Source organism: Hypomesus transpacificus, chromosome 15 (assembly GCF_021917145.1).
Source record: "Hypomesus transpacificus isolate Combined female chromosome 15, fHypTra1, whole genome shotgun sequence".
NCBI lineage: Eukaryota > Metazoa > Chordata > Actinopteri > Osmeriformes > Osmeridae > Hypomesus > Hypomesus transpacificus.
In genome coordinates, this window is record NC_061074.1 from 8,740,923 (window position 1) to 8,761,065 (window position 20,143).

Consider the following 20,143-nt stretch of genomic DNA (forward strand, 5'->3'; position numbering starts at 1 on the left):
AATCCAATTTGGCTTCACTGATGATCAGGCCAAGGCCCTCAGCATTCTGGGAAATTGCCACTTGTCGGATCGTCCGTTTTGTTGTCATTTGTTCTTACGAGCTGTGTCGTTTTGCAGCCTGTTTGTTTGTAGGGGTTGGGCGGGGGGGGTTAAAGTCTGTCTAGACACCAGAAAAGAAGAACACAGGACACAAGATTTTCCACAGAAGAAGAAAACTTCTCATTGTTTATTGCTGAGTCATTGCTAAACCCATTCTCCCGCCAGACCAGTATTGGGTTATCAATATGACGACTGATACACAGGCAGGATGGAACCAGAGATTACACAGAGGCCGAGACAGTAAAACTAAATTGTCAATATTGAATCCCCGTGGTAACGAGGTCACGGACCCTTGGAAACCAAACTCCCGGCAGCAGAGAGGGTGTGAGGGTGGGTGAAACTGTCCAGGTCTGACGCTGAAGACTCAGGGAGATCTGTGTTCTGTCGAGAAGCTGCAGCCAAGGACTGCCTGCTGGTAGTCTGGACAGGAGGACATGGGAGAGGGGGATTCCATTGGGAGAGGGAGAGGGGGGGGGGGGGTTCCACTGGGAGAGGGAGAGGGGGGGGGGATTCCATTGGGAGAGGGAGAGGGGGGGGGGGTTCCACTGGGAGAGGGAGAGGGGGGGGGGGTCCACTGGGAGAGGGAGAGGGGGGGGGGGGTTCCACTGGGAGAGGGAGAGGGGGGGGGGGTTCCACTGGGAGAGGGAGGGGGGGGGGGGGGGGTTCCATTGGGAGAGGGAGAGGGGGGGGGGGGGGTTCCACTGGGAGAGGGAGAGGAGGGGGGGGGGGTTCCACTGGGAGAGGAAGAGGAGGGGGGTTCCCCTCCTACCTGGAGGAGAGACAGAGAGAGACATGGGGGAGAGAGATGGGGAGAGGGGGGTGAGTGGAGGAAGGGGATGGGAGAGAGGGGAGTGATGGGGAGAGGGGCAGATATGTATCATAGGGAGAAAGATATATGAGGAAAGGGAGGGCAGGAAAGGGGCTGTAAAATAGGATCTCATTAGTAATATAATTCAGGAAATCCAGTTTGATCAAACTCTGCCATGTCAGGTCTATCTGACTGTGTGTGCGTGTGAGAGAGTGTGTGTGAGTGTGGGAGTGTGTGTGCTCATGTGTCTGTGTGTGTGTGTGAGTGTGTGCGTGAGTGTGAGTGAGTGTGTGAATGCTGTGGTGCTAGCTGTGTTCCTGTGAAGGAGACTCATGGTGTGAGCTGGTGTAATTATGGTCTGTCTCTTTCACTGTCAGCAGGACGTTCTGGTCCAGGGGAGGACAAGTATCTGCTAACACACACACACACACACACTCACATACATACAAACACATACATGAACACAAATGCATGCTCATTACCAGCCACACATACAGCCAAGTATCCACACACACACACATGGACACACATGCATGCTCATTACCAGCCAAAATAACACACAAACAGACACACAAACATACAGGTAAGTTTGCTTACACACAGCCCCCCCCCCCCTCCCACACACACACACACATCTGAGCTGTAAGATCTGTGTTCTGGGCCAGACAGGAGGGAGGGAGGGAGGGAGGGAGGGAGGGAGGGAGGGAGGGAGGGAGGGAGGGAGGGAGGGAGGGAGGGAGGGAGGGAGGGAGGGAGGGAGGGAGGGAGGGAGGGAGGGGGATGACCGGATCAAGGATTGCAGACAGATTTGTGCTGACAAGGTTGTGGTCTGAGGGAGGTTGGTCTGACAGGGCAGCCTGTCTGTTCCTGGAGAGGGTTTGCTTCCAGAAAGGTCCATGAACACGACACAGAGCTGGGACTGCCAGCTCCCTCCCTCTCTCTCCTTCGGTTCACACATAATAATTGACTTAACCTCCCCCCTCGTGTCATCTTCAAAACACACACTCATCTGTAGAGAGCTGCTGCTTCTCCTTCAGGCTGCACTTCACAGCAAGGGGGAGGGAGAGAGATACATCCTCCTCCTCACCATTACCCCACCCCTCCATCTTGTTCTCCATCCATCCCCCTTCCCCCTTCTCCACCCCTCCTCCTTCCTTTTACCTCACCCCCTCCCCCCCCCCCCTCCCCCCCCCCCCACGCTCACACTCCCAGACAGGCGGTGATCTCGGCCAGGCTCAGCCCCCGGTCGGTGTTGCGGTCGCAGTACTGGGAAAATTTCTTGGCGCAGCGGCGAGGTTTGAGGCGGCGCCGGAGGAAGAGGCGCAGGGGGCGGGCCTCGCGTTCACTCAGCACCCCGCTGCCGTCCACGTCCAATCGGACAAAATGCCAGCGCAGAGCTCCGCCCACAGACCCGCCTGGGCCTGAGGACGGCCAATCGGCAGCTTCCTGGGGCGGGGCAGAGGAGGGGGGCATGGCAGACACGGGGGAAGAGGTGTTTGATTGGTCGGTGTCTGTTACTCTAGTGGAAAAAGGAAAATAATAACAAATCATTAAAAAACAATAACTTTTAGATCGGAGCTTTGTCTGTTTATTTTGTCAATCCTGGAAAAGGTCAAATCACTACAACTTTGATCCATATATAATAAGAAAAACAGCAGGCGGTTGTTTGGTGAGGGCTGGATGGTGTCGTGTAAGTCTGCAGTCTGTGCTGTTCAGAAACCTCTCCACCTGACAGATCTAGGAATCTAGATTCAGAAGCTCTAAGGGCTGGATGGGTCTCATTTCACACAAGCAATATATTTCCATCTCCCTCCCTATCAGACTTGTTGAGAGTAAAACTCCATTCGGGGTCAAACATAAACAAGAATGAAGTTCATGAATAAAAATGACAAGTTATCAGATGGAAAAAAATGTTGGTTTGAGAGAAAAGTTAGATGTTTAGAAAATGAGGTTGTGTGTAAAAATGTATTTTCCATTTCTTCCATCATTTACACGGCGCTCTGGGAAAGCACCTGTCTGAGTAACTGAGGGGGGAGAAAGGACAGAGAAAGAAAGATTGAGAGAAAAAGCAATAAAGAGATAGAGATGGAGTTCCAGAGGGGGGCACGTGAAGGAAAGAGACAAGAGGGGGAGAGAGAGAGAGAGAGAGAGAGAGAGAGAGAGAGAGAGAGGAGAGAGGAGAGAGAGAGAGAGAGAGAGAATCCCAGATGGGCAATGGAAAACAGAGCGAGGGAGAAGATGTGATTAGATATGAGCTGAGAGAACAGATGGAGGAGACACAGAAAGACACAGAGTGATAAAGACTGAATATCTTATTAATGCCATTTTTATGCAGCGATGGAAGGAAGTGGAGAGAAACAGAGTATTAGATGTGGAGGGGTGCAGCAGTGAAGCGAGCGCGCAGAAACACACTTAAAGGGGAATTTCACTCAAAATCTACAGTTGGTAAATGTTTTGACGAGAAAACAGCAAATTGCTATTCAACACAATTAACGCTCTGAATTGACCAGAAACGTGATCTGGAAACACTGACCTATCAGGACTCAATTTCCCAGCATGCTCTGCTTCCAGTTGGAGGGCTCTGATGAGGCTCTGCAGAAACTCCTTCTTACGTGCCCCAGGGCAGCCTGGGAAATGGAGTCGAGTGAGAGAGTGAGAGGGAGAGTGAGAGTGAGAGTGAGAGAGAGAGAGAGAGAGAGAGAGAGAGAGAGAGAGAGAGTTAGTGAATGCAAAGCAGAGGTTTCCTGTAGTCTAGTGAGTAAGGTAGGCAGAACTCACCTGGGAGAGGCCTATCAGTGTAGCTTCTCTCTGATTGGCTGGTATGGGACTCCTCTGGACTGCAGTCTGGCATACGGTTCCTGAGGAGGGACAAACTTAGTTTCTACTTTGCTTTCACGACCCAACTGAGGGGCCTGACACTGCAGCAGAGTAAGGATCTGAACCAGCAACTTTCAAACTTCAAAGAGACACAGAGCCTCAAACTGCTCTGGTCCAACAGGATATGACATCAAACTGCCCTGGTCCAACAGGATATGACATCAAATTGAATCAAATGTGTCACAGTGGGCTTCACAGATGTCCACAGATTAGCACCTATAACCAACCTAAACCCTCATATGACCTTCAACAGGTAGATACACCTCACCTGGAGATACACCTCACCTGGAGGAGATACACCTCACCTGGTGGTGATACACCTCACCTGGAGATACACCTCACCTGGAGGAGATACACCTCACCTGGAGATACACCTCACCTGGTGGAGATACACCTCACCTGGAGATACACCTCACCTGGAGGAGATACACCTCACCTGGAGATACACCTCACCTGGTGGAGATACACCTCACCTGGAGATACACCTTACCTGGAGATACACCTCACCTGGAGGAGATACACCTCACCTGGAGATACACCTCACCTGGAGGAGATACACCTCACCTGGTGGAGATACACCTCACCTGGAGGAGATACACCTCACCTGGAGATACACCTCACCTGAAGGAGATACACCTCACCTGGAGGAGATACACCTCACCTGGAGATACACCTGACCTGGAGGAGATACACCTCACCTGGAGATACACCTCACCTGGATGAGATACACCTCACCTGGAGGAGATACACCTCACCTGGAGATACACCTCACCTGGAAGAGATACACCTCACCTGGTGGAGATACACCTCACCTGGAGGAGATACACCTCACCTGGAGATACACCTCACCTGGAGGAGATACACCTCACCTGGAGATACACCTCACCTGGAGGAGATACACCTCACCTGGAGGAGATACACCTCACCTGGAGATACACCTCACCTGGAGGAGATACACCTCACCTGGAGATACACCTCACCTGGAGATACACCTCACCTGGAGGAGATACACCTCACCTGGAGATACACCTCACCTGGAGGAGATACACCTCACCTGGTGGAGATACACCTCACCTGGAGGAGATACACCTCACCTGGAGATACACCTCACCTGGAGGAGATACACCTCACCTGGAGGAGATACACCTCACCTGGAGATACACCTCACCTGGAGGAGATACACCTCACCTGGAGGAGATACACCTCACCTGGAGATACACCTCACCTGGAGGAGATACACCTCACCTGGAGGAGATACACCTCACCTGGTGGAGATACACCTCACCTGGAGGAGATACACCTCACCTGGAGATACACCTCACCTGGAGGAGATACACCTCACCTGGAGATACACCTCACCTGGAGATACACCTCACCTGGTGGAGATACACCTCACCTGGAGATACACCTCACCTGGAGATACACCTCACCTGGAGGAGATACACCTCACCTGGTGGTGATACACCTCACCTGGAGATACACCTCACCTGGAGGAGATACACCTCACCTGGAGACACACCTCACCTGGAGATACACCTCACCTGGTGGAGATACACCTCACCTGGAGATACACCTCACCTGGAGGAGATACACCTCACCTGGAGATACACCTCACCTGGTGGAGATACACCTCACCTGGAGATACACCTTACCTGGAGATACACCTCACCTGGAGGAGATACACCTCACCTGGAGATACACCTCACCTGGAGGAGATACACCTCACCTGGTGGAGATACACCTCACCTGGAGGAGATACACCTCACCTGGAGATACACCTCACCTGAAGGAGATACACCTCACCTGGAGGAGATACACCTCACCTGGAGATACACCTGACCTGGAGGAGATACACCTCACCTGGAGATACACCTCACCTGGATGAGATACACCTCACCTGGAGGAGATACACCTCACCTGGAGATACACCTCACCTGGAGGAGATACACCTCACCTGGTGGAGATACACCTCACCTGGAGGAGATACACCTCACCTGGAGATACACCTCACCTGGAGGAGATACACCTCACCTGGAGATACACCTCACCTGGAGGAGATACACCTCACCTGGAGGAGATACACCTCACCTGGAGATACACCTCACCTGGAGGAGATACACCTCACCTGGAGATACACCTCACCTGGAGATACACCTCACCTGGAGGAGATACACCTCACCTGGAGATACACCTCACCTGGAGGAGATACACCTCACCTGGTGGAGATACACCTCACCTGGAGGAGATACACCTCACCTGGAGATACACCTCACCTGGAGGAGATACACCTCACCTGGAGGAGATACACCTCACCTGGAGATACACCTCACCTGGAGGAGATACACCTCACCTGGAGGAGATACACCTCACCTGGAGATACACCTCACCTGGAGGAGATACACCTCACCTGGAGGAGATACACCTCACCTGGAGATACACCTCACCTGGTGGAGATACACCTCACCTGGAGGAGATACACCTCACCTGGAGATACACCTCACCTGGAGGAGATACACCTCACCTGGAGATACACCTCACCTGGAGATACACCTCACCTGGTGGAGATACACCTCACCTGGAGATACACCTCACCTGGAGGAGATACAACTCACCTGGAGATACACCTCACCTGGAGGAGATACACCTCACCTGGAGATACACCTCACCTGGAGGAGATACACCTCACCTGGAGGAGATACACCTCACCTGGAGATACACCTCACTTGGAGATACACCTCACCTGGAGGAGATACACCTCACCTGGAGATACACCTCACTTGTAGATACACCTCACCTGGAGATACCAAGAATTCCAACAAGCTGATCTACACCCTACTGCAGACAAGACGAAGGTGTTCGTTTGCAAGTTGAACTGTTTCCTGTCTGACGACCTACCGCGCTGCACCTGAGCTGCTCCAAACTTTTCCCAAACTTTTTTGTCTTGTTTATTGCTATATTTTATATATTACTTCATTTATTCATTTATTGTGTCGTTACCGATGTAATCTATACATCTACTGTCTCAATTATAGGTTTACTCGGCACGGCTTTTTTCCTTGGAGCTCGACGCTACTGTTCCTGTTGAACTAGCCAATTCAACGTTCTGACGAATTATCTTGGCTGGCATAAACTATTAACGTAAGTTAATTATAATGTCTCACACCCACTCACATTGTCCTACATGTGTCATTTTGTTCGAAAAGTTGACTCTATTAGAGAGTCGCGTTCAGTCGCTTGAGGAAGAACGTATGCTAGTAACTTTAGATGCGACTGGCGCAACATCACAGACAGGGAGTCCTAGCGTGAGTGAGGACTCAAGTTTAGCCCCACCGGTTTCACCTTTGCAGCATGGTGGGAGTGGGACTCCGCAGACGTTAGTGATCGGTGACTCCATCACTCGTAACATTAGATTGGAGGGACCAGCGACAGTTTACTGTGTACCTGGGGCCAGAGCTACCGACATAGAAGCTAATCTTAGGGTGCTGGCTAGCACTAGGGCTAAGGCAAATGCCCAAGCTAAGGCACATGGCGCACGCACTGATGATAGGTATGAGAATATTGTCATTCATGTCGGCACCAATGATGTTAGGCTGAGGCAGTCAGAGGTCACGAAGGTTAATATTGCTCGGGCATGTGACCTTGCTCAAAAGATGAGTCGGCATCGAGTAATAGTCTCTGGCCCACTACCTGCTAGGGGGACTGACGAGATCTACAGCAGGCTTGTCTCTCTCAACCGCTGGTTGGCTCGCTTTTGCTCAGAACAGGGTTTAGGATTTGTAGATAATTGGTCTCGTTTCTGGGCCAAACCTGGCTTGTTGAAAAGTGACGGGCTCCATCCTAGCTGGAGAGGTGCTTTTCTTTTGTCTAGGAATATTGAAGCTATTCTAAAGCAGACCTGACACTCACTAGAACAAGCCGGGCTACAGTCTCTTAGAGAGTCTGATAGGTATGTTGATAGGCATGCTGTGAGCTGTTGGGGCCCCGATAGCTCAGCTTGTAGTGTAGCCAGGGTGGTTGCTGATGTTGTTTTTCCCATTGAGACGGTGTCGGCCCCCCGCCCTTTTTCCAAATTCCGGCCCTCAATTATTAGGAATTATACCAATTTAATATATATTCAGCCTTGCTCACCCGTTGCTCTTCCAACTCAGTTTCCTGATAACAGTGCCACCTTTTCAGAAGTATTATCTACGTCTAAAGCTGCCAAAAACCCATACTGGAATGTTGGGCTCCTAAACATCAGATCTCTATCCACAAAGGCCGTTTTGATTAATGATCTGATGTCTGACTGCAGCCTGGACCTGATTGGTTTCACCGAAACCTGGCTAAAACCTGATGAATATTTCCCCCTGAATGAAGCTTCGCCTCCTGATTTTGCGTATTCACACATCCCTCGTGTTTCAAAGAAAGGTGGTGGTGTTGCTATGTTATATAAAGCTAGCTTCAACCTCAGCCTAAAATCTGTCAATACCTTTAAATCATTTGAGATAATTTGTATGAAACCACCAACTACTTTAAAAAGGACTAATTCTACTACTGTTGCCCCCCCTCCTTCGTTTTGTATAGTTACTCTATACCGGCCCCCTGGCCCATACTCCCTCTTCCTTGAGGAATTTGCTGATTTTAGTGCTGATCTTGTGACATACACTGACAATATCTTAATTATGGGTGATTTTAACATTCATGTCGATGACCCAAAAGATCCTCTAAGTAAGGCCTTTACTGCTCTTATGGATTCCACAGGTCTCACTCAGGTGGTTTCTAAACCTACCCATCTTCACTCGCATACATTGGATTTAGTTCTCACGCGGGGAATCAAGATTAGTGATGTCATTGTTCATACCCACAATCCTATATTATCAGACCACTGCCTGGTAACCTTTAAAATGGATCTCTGCCAGAGCCTTGGAGGCACCCAGAATATTTCTATTAGCCGCTGCTTAACCCCAAATACAGCTCTGGAACTGGCTAGTATTCTACCCGCTGCACTAGAAGCACTTGATGTCCCGAATAAATCATTAAATGCTAAAACAAGGGATCTGAATTTGGTTCTTCAGCAATCCCTAGATTCTGTTGCTCCACTCAAACCAAGGAAAGGAATAGACAAGAAACTGGCTCCATGGTATTCAGAGGAAACCCGCACTCTCAAGAGGTCCACTAGAAAATTAGAGCGTAAGTGGCGTACCACTAAATTGGAGGTTTTCCGCCTGGCCTGGAAGGACAGCCAAATAGAGTACAAGCAAGTCCTCATCAGGTCCAGATCAGAATATTTCTCTAAGTTGATTAGTAAGAACAAACACAACACTAAGTTCCTATTTGATACTGTTGCAAAACTCACTAAGAAAAGTACACTCTGTGTTAGTTCAGATCTCTCTCCCAATGATTTCTTAGATTTCTTTGACCAAAAAATCTATGCAATAAGGGACAAACTACAGACTAGTCCTGGAGGAGTGGCCATCAACACTGATTTTCCCTCTGTACCCAGCATTCTGCATGTTGAGACTCTCACTCACTTTAACCCTATTTCTATGGAAGCATTCATCAAGCTGATAGATTCCTCGAAACCCACTAGCTGCCTTCTCGATCCCCTCCCTGCCAAACTTTGTAGGGAACTTCTCCATATTATTGGACCGCCCATGCTTAGTATTATTAATGAATCTCTTGTAACTGGACAAGTCCCTGACGATTTCAAACAAGCTATTATCAAGCCCCTTCTTAAAAAACCAAACCTGGATCCAGGTTGTCTTAGCAATTACAGGCCCATTTCAAATTTGCCATCTCTCTCCAAAATTTTGGAAAAAGCTGTGGCAAAACAGCTCACTGAGCACCTCTCCTCAAATCAGCTCTATGAACCTCTCCAGTCTGGATTTCGTCTTCACCACAGCACTGAAACTGCATTAGCCAAGGTAGTCAATGATCTATTATTAGCCTCTGACGCGGGCTTTAGCTCTGTCCTTGTTCTTCTAGACCTAAGTGCAGCTTTTGACACTGTAGATCATGAGATTCTCCTGGAACGTATGGAGAACTATGTTGGGATTTCTGGTACTTCACTTCAGTGGTTCAGATCGTATCTATCTGATAGATCACAATATGTCCACTATGATGGTTGCTCATCCAGGAGCTCCATTGTAAAATACAGAGTACCACAGGGTTCAGTTTTAGGCCCTCTGTTATTTTCACTCTATATGTTGCCTTTAGGAAACATAATTAGAAGTTTTGGGGTAGATTTTCACTGCTATGCAGATGATACTCAGCTATACATGTCTATAAAGCCGGGAGAATTTCCACATGCTATGGAAACCTGTATTTCCGGGTTGAAAACTTGGATGACTGCAAATTTCCTTCTTCTTAATTCGGATAAAACCGAGGTTCAAATTTTTGGTCCGAAAAAACACCGAAATAATTTATCCCATCTAACCTTAGACTTAGACGGCGTCAAAGTATCTCAAAGCCAGCTGGTAAAAAATCTGGGAGTCACAATGGACCCAGACCTTTCATTTGAGTACCATATTAAGCAAATCACCAGAACAGCATTTTTCCATCTACGTAATATTGCCAAAATACGAAAATTCCTCTCAAAGGATGATGCTGAAAAACTAATACATGCTTTTGTTACGTCCCGATTGGACTACTGCAATGTGTTGTTCTCTGGCCTCCCAATTACCTACCTAAAAAACTTACAGCGGGTGCAAAATGCTGCTGCTAGACTATTGACTAAAACTAGAAAGTTTGATCATATAACATCGACTCTTATCTCTTTACACTGGCTCCCTATCCAAGCCAGAGCTGATTTCAAAGTTCTACTACTAACTTACAAATCTCTGCATGGATTGGCACCACTGTACCTCTCCGGTCTCCTTGCACCCTATTGCCCCGCAAGGTCTCTAAGATCTCAAAATGCCGGCTATCTGGTAATACCCAAAGTTAAGAAAAAAACTGCTGGAGGTAGGGCGTTCTCATATAGAGCACCTCTTCTTTGGAACAAATTACCCATCTCAATTAAGGAAGCTGATACTGTCTCGACATTTAAAACTAGATTAAAAACGTTCTTGTTTAGTCAATTCTATGATTGTTAAAGGGAAGTATGTGTGTACTTTCTATGTAAACCTGGGATGTGTGCTTGCCTATGTGTGTATCACATGTAACTTTTAAATTTTAATTATAGCTTATGTTCACATTGCCCAGCTAGATGTTACAAATAAAGTAAACCTGTTACTGTATATTGTTAGTATTATTATTATTATAGTTCCGTTGCTGTATATTGTTACTGTTATAGTTTTTATTACTAGTTGGAGACAACGGGGGACTGGCTGTTTTCATCCTTATTCGTATAAGTATAACCTACTTTAGAGTTCTTTCCCCTGGAACAGATTTCATGTTCCAACTGAGGGGGGCTGTCGTTGTTTTGGTGTGTGGGGCTGCATCAAATACCCTTTTTGCTCTGTTAAATTGCTGCACTAGTCCACACTTGACCGGTGGGGATCTCATTCTATTTTGACTGTAACTGTTAGCTGCTCCTGGCATTCTCTAATCCCTGCTCTCCTCTCTGTCCCCCCCCCCACACATTCCCTGTGGTGTGGGGGGTTTGAGCTGTCAGGACCTGCTTGGTCGTCGGTCTGCCAACGCTGAACCAGGTCGTCACCCGGAATCCAGTCTCCATGACGGCCAACAGCGAGTTTCCCGGTCCCATCCAACGTCTATAAAGCCGAACAATGGATTTTGGTGTTTCAAAACCCATTGACACTGTATGACTATGTTTAGCTTGTGTTCTGCTCCTCTCTCTTACCAACCGTCTCTGGAGGAGGGGATCCCTCTCTGAATTGCTCCTCCCAAGGTTTCTTCCATTTTTTCTCCCGGTGGGAGTTTTTCTGGGAGTTTTTCCTTGTCTTCCTTGAGGGTTTAGGTTGGTTGAGGGGCAGTTCTATGGGCGCATGTGAAGCCCTCTGTGACATGCTTGCGTGTAAAAAGGGCTATACAAATAAATTTGATTTGATTTGATTTGAGATACACCTCACCTGAAGGAGATACACCTCACCTGGTGGAGATACACCTCACCTGGAGGAGATACACCTCACCTGGAGGAGATACACCTCACCTGGAGATACACCTCACCTGGTGGAGATACACCTCACTTGGAGGAGATACACCTCACCTGGAGATACACCTCACCTGGAGATACACCTCACTTGGAGGAGATACACCTCACATGGAGATACACCTCACCTGGAGATACACCTCACCTGGAGATACACCTCACCTGGTGGAGATACACCTCACCTGGAGGAGATACACCTCACCTGGAGATACACCTCACCTGAAGGAGATACACCTCACCTGGAGGAAATACACCTCACCTGGAGATACACCTCACCTGGAGGAGATACACCTCACCTGGAGATACACCTCACCTGGATGAGATACACCTCACCTGGAGGAGATACACCTCACCTGGAGATACACCTCACCTGGAGGAGATACACCTCACCTGGAGATACACCTCACCTGGAGGAGATACACCTCACCTGGAGATACACCTCACCTGGAGGAGATACACCTCACCTGGAGGAGATACACCTCACCTGGAGATACACCTCACCTGGAGGAGATACACCTCACCTGGAGATACACCTCACCTGGAGGAGATACACCTCACCTGGTGGAGATACACCTCACCTGGAGGAGATACACCTCACCTGGAGATACACCTCACCTGGAGGAGATACACCTCACCTGGAGGAGATACACCTCACCTTGAGATACACCTCACCTGGAGGAGATACACCTCACCTGGAGGAGATACACCTCACCTGGAGATACACCTCACCTGGTGGAGATACACCTCACCTGGAGGAGATACACCTCACCTGGAGATACACCTCACCTGGAGGAGATACACCTCACCTGGAGATACACCTCACCTGGAGATACACCTCACCTGGTGGAGATACACCTCACCTGGAGATACACCTCACCTGGAGGAGATACAACTCACCTGGAGATACACCTCACCTGGAGGAGATACACCTCACCTGGAGATACACCTCACCTGGAGGAGATACACCTCACCTGGAGATACACCTCACCTGGAGGAGATACACCTCACCTGGAGGAGATACACCTCACCTGGAGATACACCTCACTTGGAGATACACCTCACCTGGAGGAGATACACCTCACCTGGAGATACACCTCACTTGGAGATACACCTCACCTGGAGATACACCTCACCTGAAGGAGATACACCTCACCTGGTGGAGATACACCTCACCTGGAGGAGATACACCTCACCTGGAGATACACCTCACCTGGTGGAGATACACCTCACTTGGAGGAGATACACCTCACCTGGAGATACACCTCACCTGGAAATACACCTCACTTGGAGGAGATACACCTCACATGGAGATACACCTCACCTGGAGATACACCTCACCTGGAGATACACCTCACCTGGTGGAGATACACCTCACTTGGAGGAGATACACCTCACCTGGAGATACACCTCACCTCCTCCAGGTGAGGTGTAAAGATAAACTTGACCTGGAGGAGATACACCTCACCTGGTGGAGGTCCCAGGTAGCGGTCGGCCTGTATCCACCCTGACACACCAGCAGTATCCCGTGGCAACGTGGCACTGGATGGGGCTGTAGCGGCCGTCCGCACTGCATTCTGGGACAAAGCGTTCCTCCTGCCAGACGGGTCGGACCTCAGAGAGCAGCAAGGCTCGCTCACGCTCACACGACTGGGGGCTGTCTGCACACACACACACACACATACAGAGAGACACAGACAGACAGACAGACAGACAGACATTCAGACAGACAGAGACACACACACAGGTGCAGACACATACCCACAGGCATACAGGATATTTATCCCCTGAGAGCAGGTGGATGTTAGCAGTCTAAAGATGGAGGTGTCTTAGACCTGACCTGTTGGTCGTCTGGCAGAGCGGTTTCCTCGGGGGTCAGAGTTCAGCTGGATGGTCACCCAGAAGGGAGGCACGGTGATCTCTGTTCAAGAGGTCAAGGGTCGTTACCATGGAAAAGATAAACTTGGTTTATCTAACAATAACAACACTAATAACTTTGATTTACGCAACACCTTTATTGCACCTAGAGATGATATGACAGAGCAATACATTTGAAAAAAAATCTATGAATAATAAAATTTAAATGTGAAATGCAAATGTACATACTGCATGTATTAATAAGCAACTGATTTACATTCACAGGGTGAAATACAACATGTAAACAGCAAGACAAAGATGGTGAATAGTGCTAGGAGCAGAGCCTGATCTAACGTCATGCAGCAATGCTGTGGTAGACACCTGTGTGTGTGTGTGTGTTACCTGCAGAGAGAGGTCTCCCACGGTCTAAGGTTGCCTGTGGCCCACCACCGTCTGTGTATACACACACACACAGATTTAGCAGTGTGTGGTGTGTCCTGTACTAGCAGTGTATGGTGTGTACTGTACTAGCAGTGTGTGGTGTGTATGTACTAGCAGTGTGTGGTGTGTACTGTACTAGCAGTGTGTGGTGTGTACTGTACTAGCAGTGTGTGGTGTGTACTGTACTAGCAGTGTGTGGTGTGTAGTGTACTAGCAGTGTGTGGTGTGTACTGTACTAGCAGTGTGTGGTGTGTATGTACTAGCAGTGTGTGGTGTGTACTGTACTAGCAGTGTGTGGTGTGTACTGTACTAGCAGTGTGTGGTGTGTACTGTACTGGCAGTGTGTGGTGTGTACTGTACTAGCAGTGTATGGTGTGTAGTGTACTAGCAGTGTGTGGTGTGTACTGTACTAGCAGTGTGTGGTGTGTACTGTACTAGCAGTGTATGGTGTGTACTGTACTAGCAGTGTGTGGTGTGTACTGTACTAGCAGTGTGTGGTGTGTACTGTACTAGCAGTGTGTGGTGTGTATGTACTAGCAGTGTGTGGTGTGTACTGTACTAGCAGTGTGTGGTGTGTACTGTACTAGCAGTGTGTGGTGTGTAGTGTACTAGCAGTGTGTGGTGTGTATGTACTAGCAGTGTGTGGTGTGTATGTACTAGCAGTGTGTGGTGTGCATTGTACTAGTCTTTATGTGTACATTTTTTATTTATTTTTTCACTCTGACCTCTGTTTGGGACTGATTCCAGATCCATTTCCTGAGCCATGTCTGAGAAATGACCTGCAAAATAACACGTGCACACACACACGTGCACACACACACGTTCACACACACACACACACAAGGACAGAGTAAAGATGAAGATGCGAGCATATAGCTTCCAGTTGCAACAACACAGGCAGTTACACAGTGCCTTAGAGGCGAGTTACTGTCAGTGTCCAGATGCTAGCTAAGGCTAAGCTAATGCTAGCTGTTAGGTGGGGCCAGATAAGAAGTTGTACGTCATGATGCCTGAACCTGTGCAGTTGGGGCTGATGTTGAGGACTGAGGTCCCACTGACAGGCTTGCCGTCCTGGGTGGAGCACCAGCAGTAGCCTGTCTGGTTGTGACACTGCACCTGGGAACCGTGGGAAGGAAAAGGCATTCAAATCGAACAGTCTCAAACCTTCACATGCTACGGAGCCTGGAACTGCATCATTGTCAGTGAGGAGGGAGCTTGGAATTATAGGGTTGTATAGAAAAGTATAGAAAGGGCTGTATAGAAAAGTTATTGGTGCTTTCTGCACCAATAACTCAAGAAATAAAAAGAGGGGAGGGGTTGGATACAAAACCTACCTGCTGGAAGCTTCCGTCTGCAGTGCATTCTGGGACAAAGATGGCCACCGTGTGTGTGTGAAGGCTGGACTCCATGGCAACAGAGCGAGCCAGCTGACACCTGGAGCGGCCAGGGTCTGGAGGGCAAAGAAGAGCAGCACTATTTCATGTTACCAGTCACTGTTATACTCATCGCTGTCTTGGGGGAGTCGGATGGCTGAGCGGTGAGGGAGTCGGGCTAGTACTCAGAAGGTTACCGGATCGATTCCCCGCTGTGCCAAATGACGTTGTGTCCTTGGGCAAGGCACTTCACCCTACTTGCCTCGGGGGGAATGTACTTATTGTAAGTCGCTCTGGATAAGAGCGTCTGCTAAATGACTAAATGTAAATGTAATGTAAATGTCTTCCTCTGGCTCCGGCAATGGAAGATTTGAACAAGATCATCTGTAACTAGATAAAGGATCTGAAACTAGACTGTATGTAGCCAGAAACAGATTTAAAACTAGATTCAAAATAACAAACACAAAACAACTAAACATTTGACCTGAAAACAGATTGCACAGAAACAGGCAATAGACTTAAAACCAGACTTTTGCATTAATGTACACAACATATCTGAAACCAGCCTGTTTGTAACCAGACAACAGAACTCAAACTAAACTATAAACAACCAAGCCAAACATGTTTGTCCCTCTGGGCCGGGTGTGGCGTGCCAGCCGGGTGAGAGAGACTCCTCGCCTGCACACTGGGCCCTGGGCACGCTGCGGAGCTGGGGGTTGATGCAGTGAGACCTCTGGAAGGAACACAGCGACTTGTACAGGCGGCCGTTGCTGCCACACACGGCTCGAGGGCGCCCCTTGTGGCAGTCCAGCACACAACCCCGAGGCCACCTGTTCTCTGTGATCAGGAACGTCTGGATGAAACACAGGGAGGGGGGGGGGGGAAGGAGGTGTTTGTTGGTGCTTTGGCTAGTTGTGAATGGCTGGTAGTCTGGCAGGGGAACAGCTTTCGTGTCAGGCTAGGAAAAACTAAGAGGGAGAGGGAGAAAGAAAGGGAGGGAGAAAGAAAGGGCGAGAGAGAGAGAGAGAGAGAGAGAGAGAGAGAGAGAGAGGGAGAGAGGGAGAGAGAGAGAGACAGAGAGAGGGGGATAGATTTTTCAGCCAACCCACCCACAGCCAAAATATTTGAGCATTTAAAGAAGGAAACGAGGATTCAGTGAGCTTGAGTGTGTGTATGAGTCTGCATGCAAGCATGTCCTCTGGAGAGTTTATAAGAGTGTGTGTGTAGAAAGTGTGTGTGTATAGAGTGTGTGTGTATCTTGGCCTTCACCTGCTGGTCCTGTGAGTGTGGTTCCTCTAACTGCTCTGCAAATAAACACTGCTAATTGAGGAGATGGGGCCAGACAGGGCTCTTTCCAGCCTCTCCTCCTCCCTCCATCCCCCCTCCAGCCTCTCCTCCTCCTTCCATCCCCCCTCCAGCCTCTCCTCCTCCCTCCATCCCCCTCCAGCCTCTCCTCCTCCTTCCAGCCCCCCTCCATCCCCCCTCCAGCCTCTCCTCCTGAAGAGGAGGTACAGGCTGTAAGCTGAGGTCTAAATGACTAACACATGGCAGGTACCATATATCTCACTAAAGCTCTGTATCACACACACCGCTAAAGTCAACATCATTCGAGCCTGACTCACACAACCACAATTTCCTCTTAATCTCTTCTACACATGCATACACACGATCACACTCACACAACCAATCACATACTGAAACATTTACACACCCCATCACGTACTCGTTTTCCCCATGGCCCTTCCCTAAACATCCTCTGGAGGCAATCTTTAAAAGCTGTCTCCCCTTCGTCCCCTAATCCTGTCTGTCTGTCTCATCCCCTCATCTTGTTTGTCTGTCTCATCCTGTCTGTCTGTCTGTCTCATCCCCTCATCCTGTCTGTCTGTCTGTCTCATCCCCTCATCCTGTCTGTCTGTCTGTCTGTCTCATCCCCTCATCTTGTCTGTCTGTCTCATCCTGTCTGTCTGTCTCATCCCCTCATCTTGTCTGTCTGTCTCATCCTGTCTGTCTGTCTCATCCCCTCATCCTGTCTGTCTGTCTGTCTCATCCCCTCATCCTGTCTGTCTGTCTGTCTCATCCCCTCATCCTGCCTGCCTGTCTGTCTGTCTCATCCTGTCTGTCTGTCTGTCTCATCCCCTCATCCTGTCTGTCTGTCTGTCTCATCCCCTCATCCTGTCTGTCTGTCTCATCCCCTCATCCTGTCTGCCTGTCTGTCTATGTCAGACACTGTTTACATAGCTCACATGCAGCAGAGAAGAACAAAAAAACAGACCACTTTCAGAGGGGGAAAGAACTGACTGCTGAAAGAAATGTCTGTGTTTGCTGCAGGCAGGCACACACATCAATCACCACAATGTGTAAACACAAGCACGGGTCGCAGGTTCGAATCCAACCCCTGTACATTGCTACGGATGAAAGCGTCTGCTAAATGAATGTGTTATTATGTACAGCAGACTGGTGCGGAAACATGTGGTGGAGCAGACATGATTGATTGGGGGGAAAACTGGTAAAACTTCATAACAGAGATCGTTTCTGGAAGGGGAGGGTTATGGGAAAGAGAGGAGGTGGTTTGGGTGAAAATAGAGGGGGAGAGGAAGGCAGTGTGTGTGTGTGTGATTTTACCAGGTGCAAAGTGCAGACTAGCGCTGTTCAGGTGCCATGTTACAAAGTACCCAGTGTTGCCATTGGCAAAAGTGTTGGGAGCGAGAGACAAGGTGTCAGTGTAGGCGACACTCTGCTAGATTGACTGATTTCATAAACGCAAATGAATATATAAATATTCCTCAGGAGAGTGGCATAGGGGGAGGGGGGGGGGGGGGTGATGAAATATGTTTTGGCAGTGAACAGCCCAAAATCCCGCGGAAGGTATCGGTAATTTTTATGTACAGACCCCCCTCTGGCGTCACGTAACGTAAGGAGAGAGGGTGAATCGGTCGCTTGTGAACACAGCTTTACCATTCATCTCCGTGTCTGAGGAGAAACGACGGGTGTGTTTGTGTTCTGTCCGGGCATTGCCACACGAGCAAACAAACACACGGCCACAGACCACACAAACAAACACACGGCTGGGCGCCAACATGCAAATAAGTTGCCCTCCATTATCTGGTTTTGGTTCGGCTCTCACACACCTCAACAACCTCTCTTTCACACATGGTCCTACACGCGCACACACCTGTCACTTTTCCCTCGCGTGTAAGCAAAATGATTACAGGTTCAATATTTGCTCAGCGGCGGTTTATGCCCTGGCTAGTGTTGGTGTATTCCAGACGATATAGCCGTTTATCTCTGGGGAGTTGGTTAAGGGGACTTGCACTTAGTGAACTGTTCAATTTAAACCGCAAAAACAACTTTTTTGAAGGAACACCTGAACACAAGTCTAAAGCCGGTTTATTGTTATCTTTAATCTAAAATTAGTAGTAAGGGGATGTGTCTTTCAATTGGCTACTGCCAAAGTACGGCAAGGTCAGCCTAAACCTCTGGCTATTGTCCAGGTAAAAAAGGTCAACATTTAGACTATTTACAGAATAGCCTAAAGACCATGCCAGTAAGTACCCACCGGAGACTTGTCGGTTTGAACCGTCTCTGAGAGGAAGAAGATAAGCAGCACGCGGCAGGTGAAGGTGAGCGTCAGCATAGTTCCCGCCGCCACCGCCCAGGCACGCGGCTCCGCTGATGAAGGCGCGCGCTCCTGTGTGTACTCCGGTGCTCTAAGGTGCGGTGGCGGTATGATGCACCTGGAGTCCACAGCCAGCCTTATGAGGTAAACCCGCAAACAATTTAAGAATGTCAAACTTTATAGTCTATATCCTCATCCTTCAACGGAGCATTCTTGATGAAAAATCCAGTCTCCAGAGTTTAAGTGCTTCCAATGTGGCGCAGCATTCACACAGCTGCCAAGCCAGATGTTTAAGTATCAAGACCGTCACATTTCCAAAATGTCAAACACTTTCTTCACTCCGTAGCATATGAGTTTGCCACATGTCTGTGTACGCTCTTGTTTGATTGCCCGAAGCCCGCTGCACCTTCCTTGACAAAAACATACCTTTCCGTCACCCCACGGCCAACGGCCAGCCCCCTTCCGTTCCAGTGTTGCCTGCGTGGTTAAAAACCCAAAGCTGCGAATAACTGGCAGTCTGGACACGGACTTCTCCAGTTCAGACTCGGGCTCTGAGCCCCACTTTACTAAACCACCAGAACTCAGAAAACGTTCATTGTAGTAACCAGCTACCTGGATGAACAAAGCACAATACGGCCCATTCATAGAACCAGCTGTGAACACTCAAACGAAAACAGTGATGCGTCTCGTGCTTTATACCGTGCTTAAGGCCCTCACCGCACTAGCAGCAGTCGGTGTACTGGGGTTTTGTATATTAATTCAGTCTGCGGCGCTTATGTTCTGTATTGGCCAAGTTATTCAAAGTTAATCCGGAAAAGAGGGACAAGGGATCTCGAATTAGGTGGCTTGTGAAATTCTTGAAATCGACGATACGTAGACATGAAATAGTGCACTACAATGGACTGGGTCTAGAGTCTTTCAGGAGAATAAGGGTTAATTCAGAGTATTTGCATAATAGGATCATTGACCAAAAAACAAGACAT

General features: G+C 48.9%; 1 protein-coding gene across 2 annotated transcripts; it reads right to left on the reverse strand.

The window, feature by feature from the left end:
• Nucleotides 1-2,106: 2,106 nt before the first annotated feature.
• Nucleotides 2,107-20,120, reverse strand: LOC124477582 (SPARC-related modular calcium-binding protein 1-like). Of its 2 annotated transcripts, none has more exons than XM_047035477.1 (11): nt 19,101-20,120; nt 16,223-16,397; nt 15,506-15,621; nt 15,188-15,287; nt 14,897-14,950; nt 14,133-14,183; nt 13,714-13,794; nt 13,342-13,534; nt 3,686-3,765; nt 3,441-3,534; nt 2,107-2,426 (listed from the first exon to the last, which is right to left on the reverse strand). In XM_047035477.1, exons 1-11 carry the CDS (start codon nt 19,176-19,178, stop codon nt 2,108-2,110), a joined length of 1,341 nt encoding a protein of 446 aa, XP_046891433.1. In that variant the 5' UTR covers nt 19,179-20,120; the 3' UTR covers nt 2,107. The 2 variants fall into 2 exon arrangements, with proteins under 2 accessions (XP_046891433.1, XP_046891432.1); XM_047035476.1 differs by having other exon boundaries at nt 16,166-16,397.
• Nucleotides 20,121-20,143: the final 23 nt, after the last annotated feature.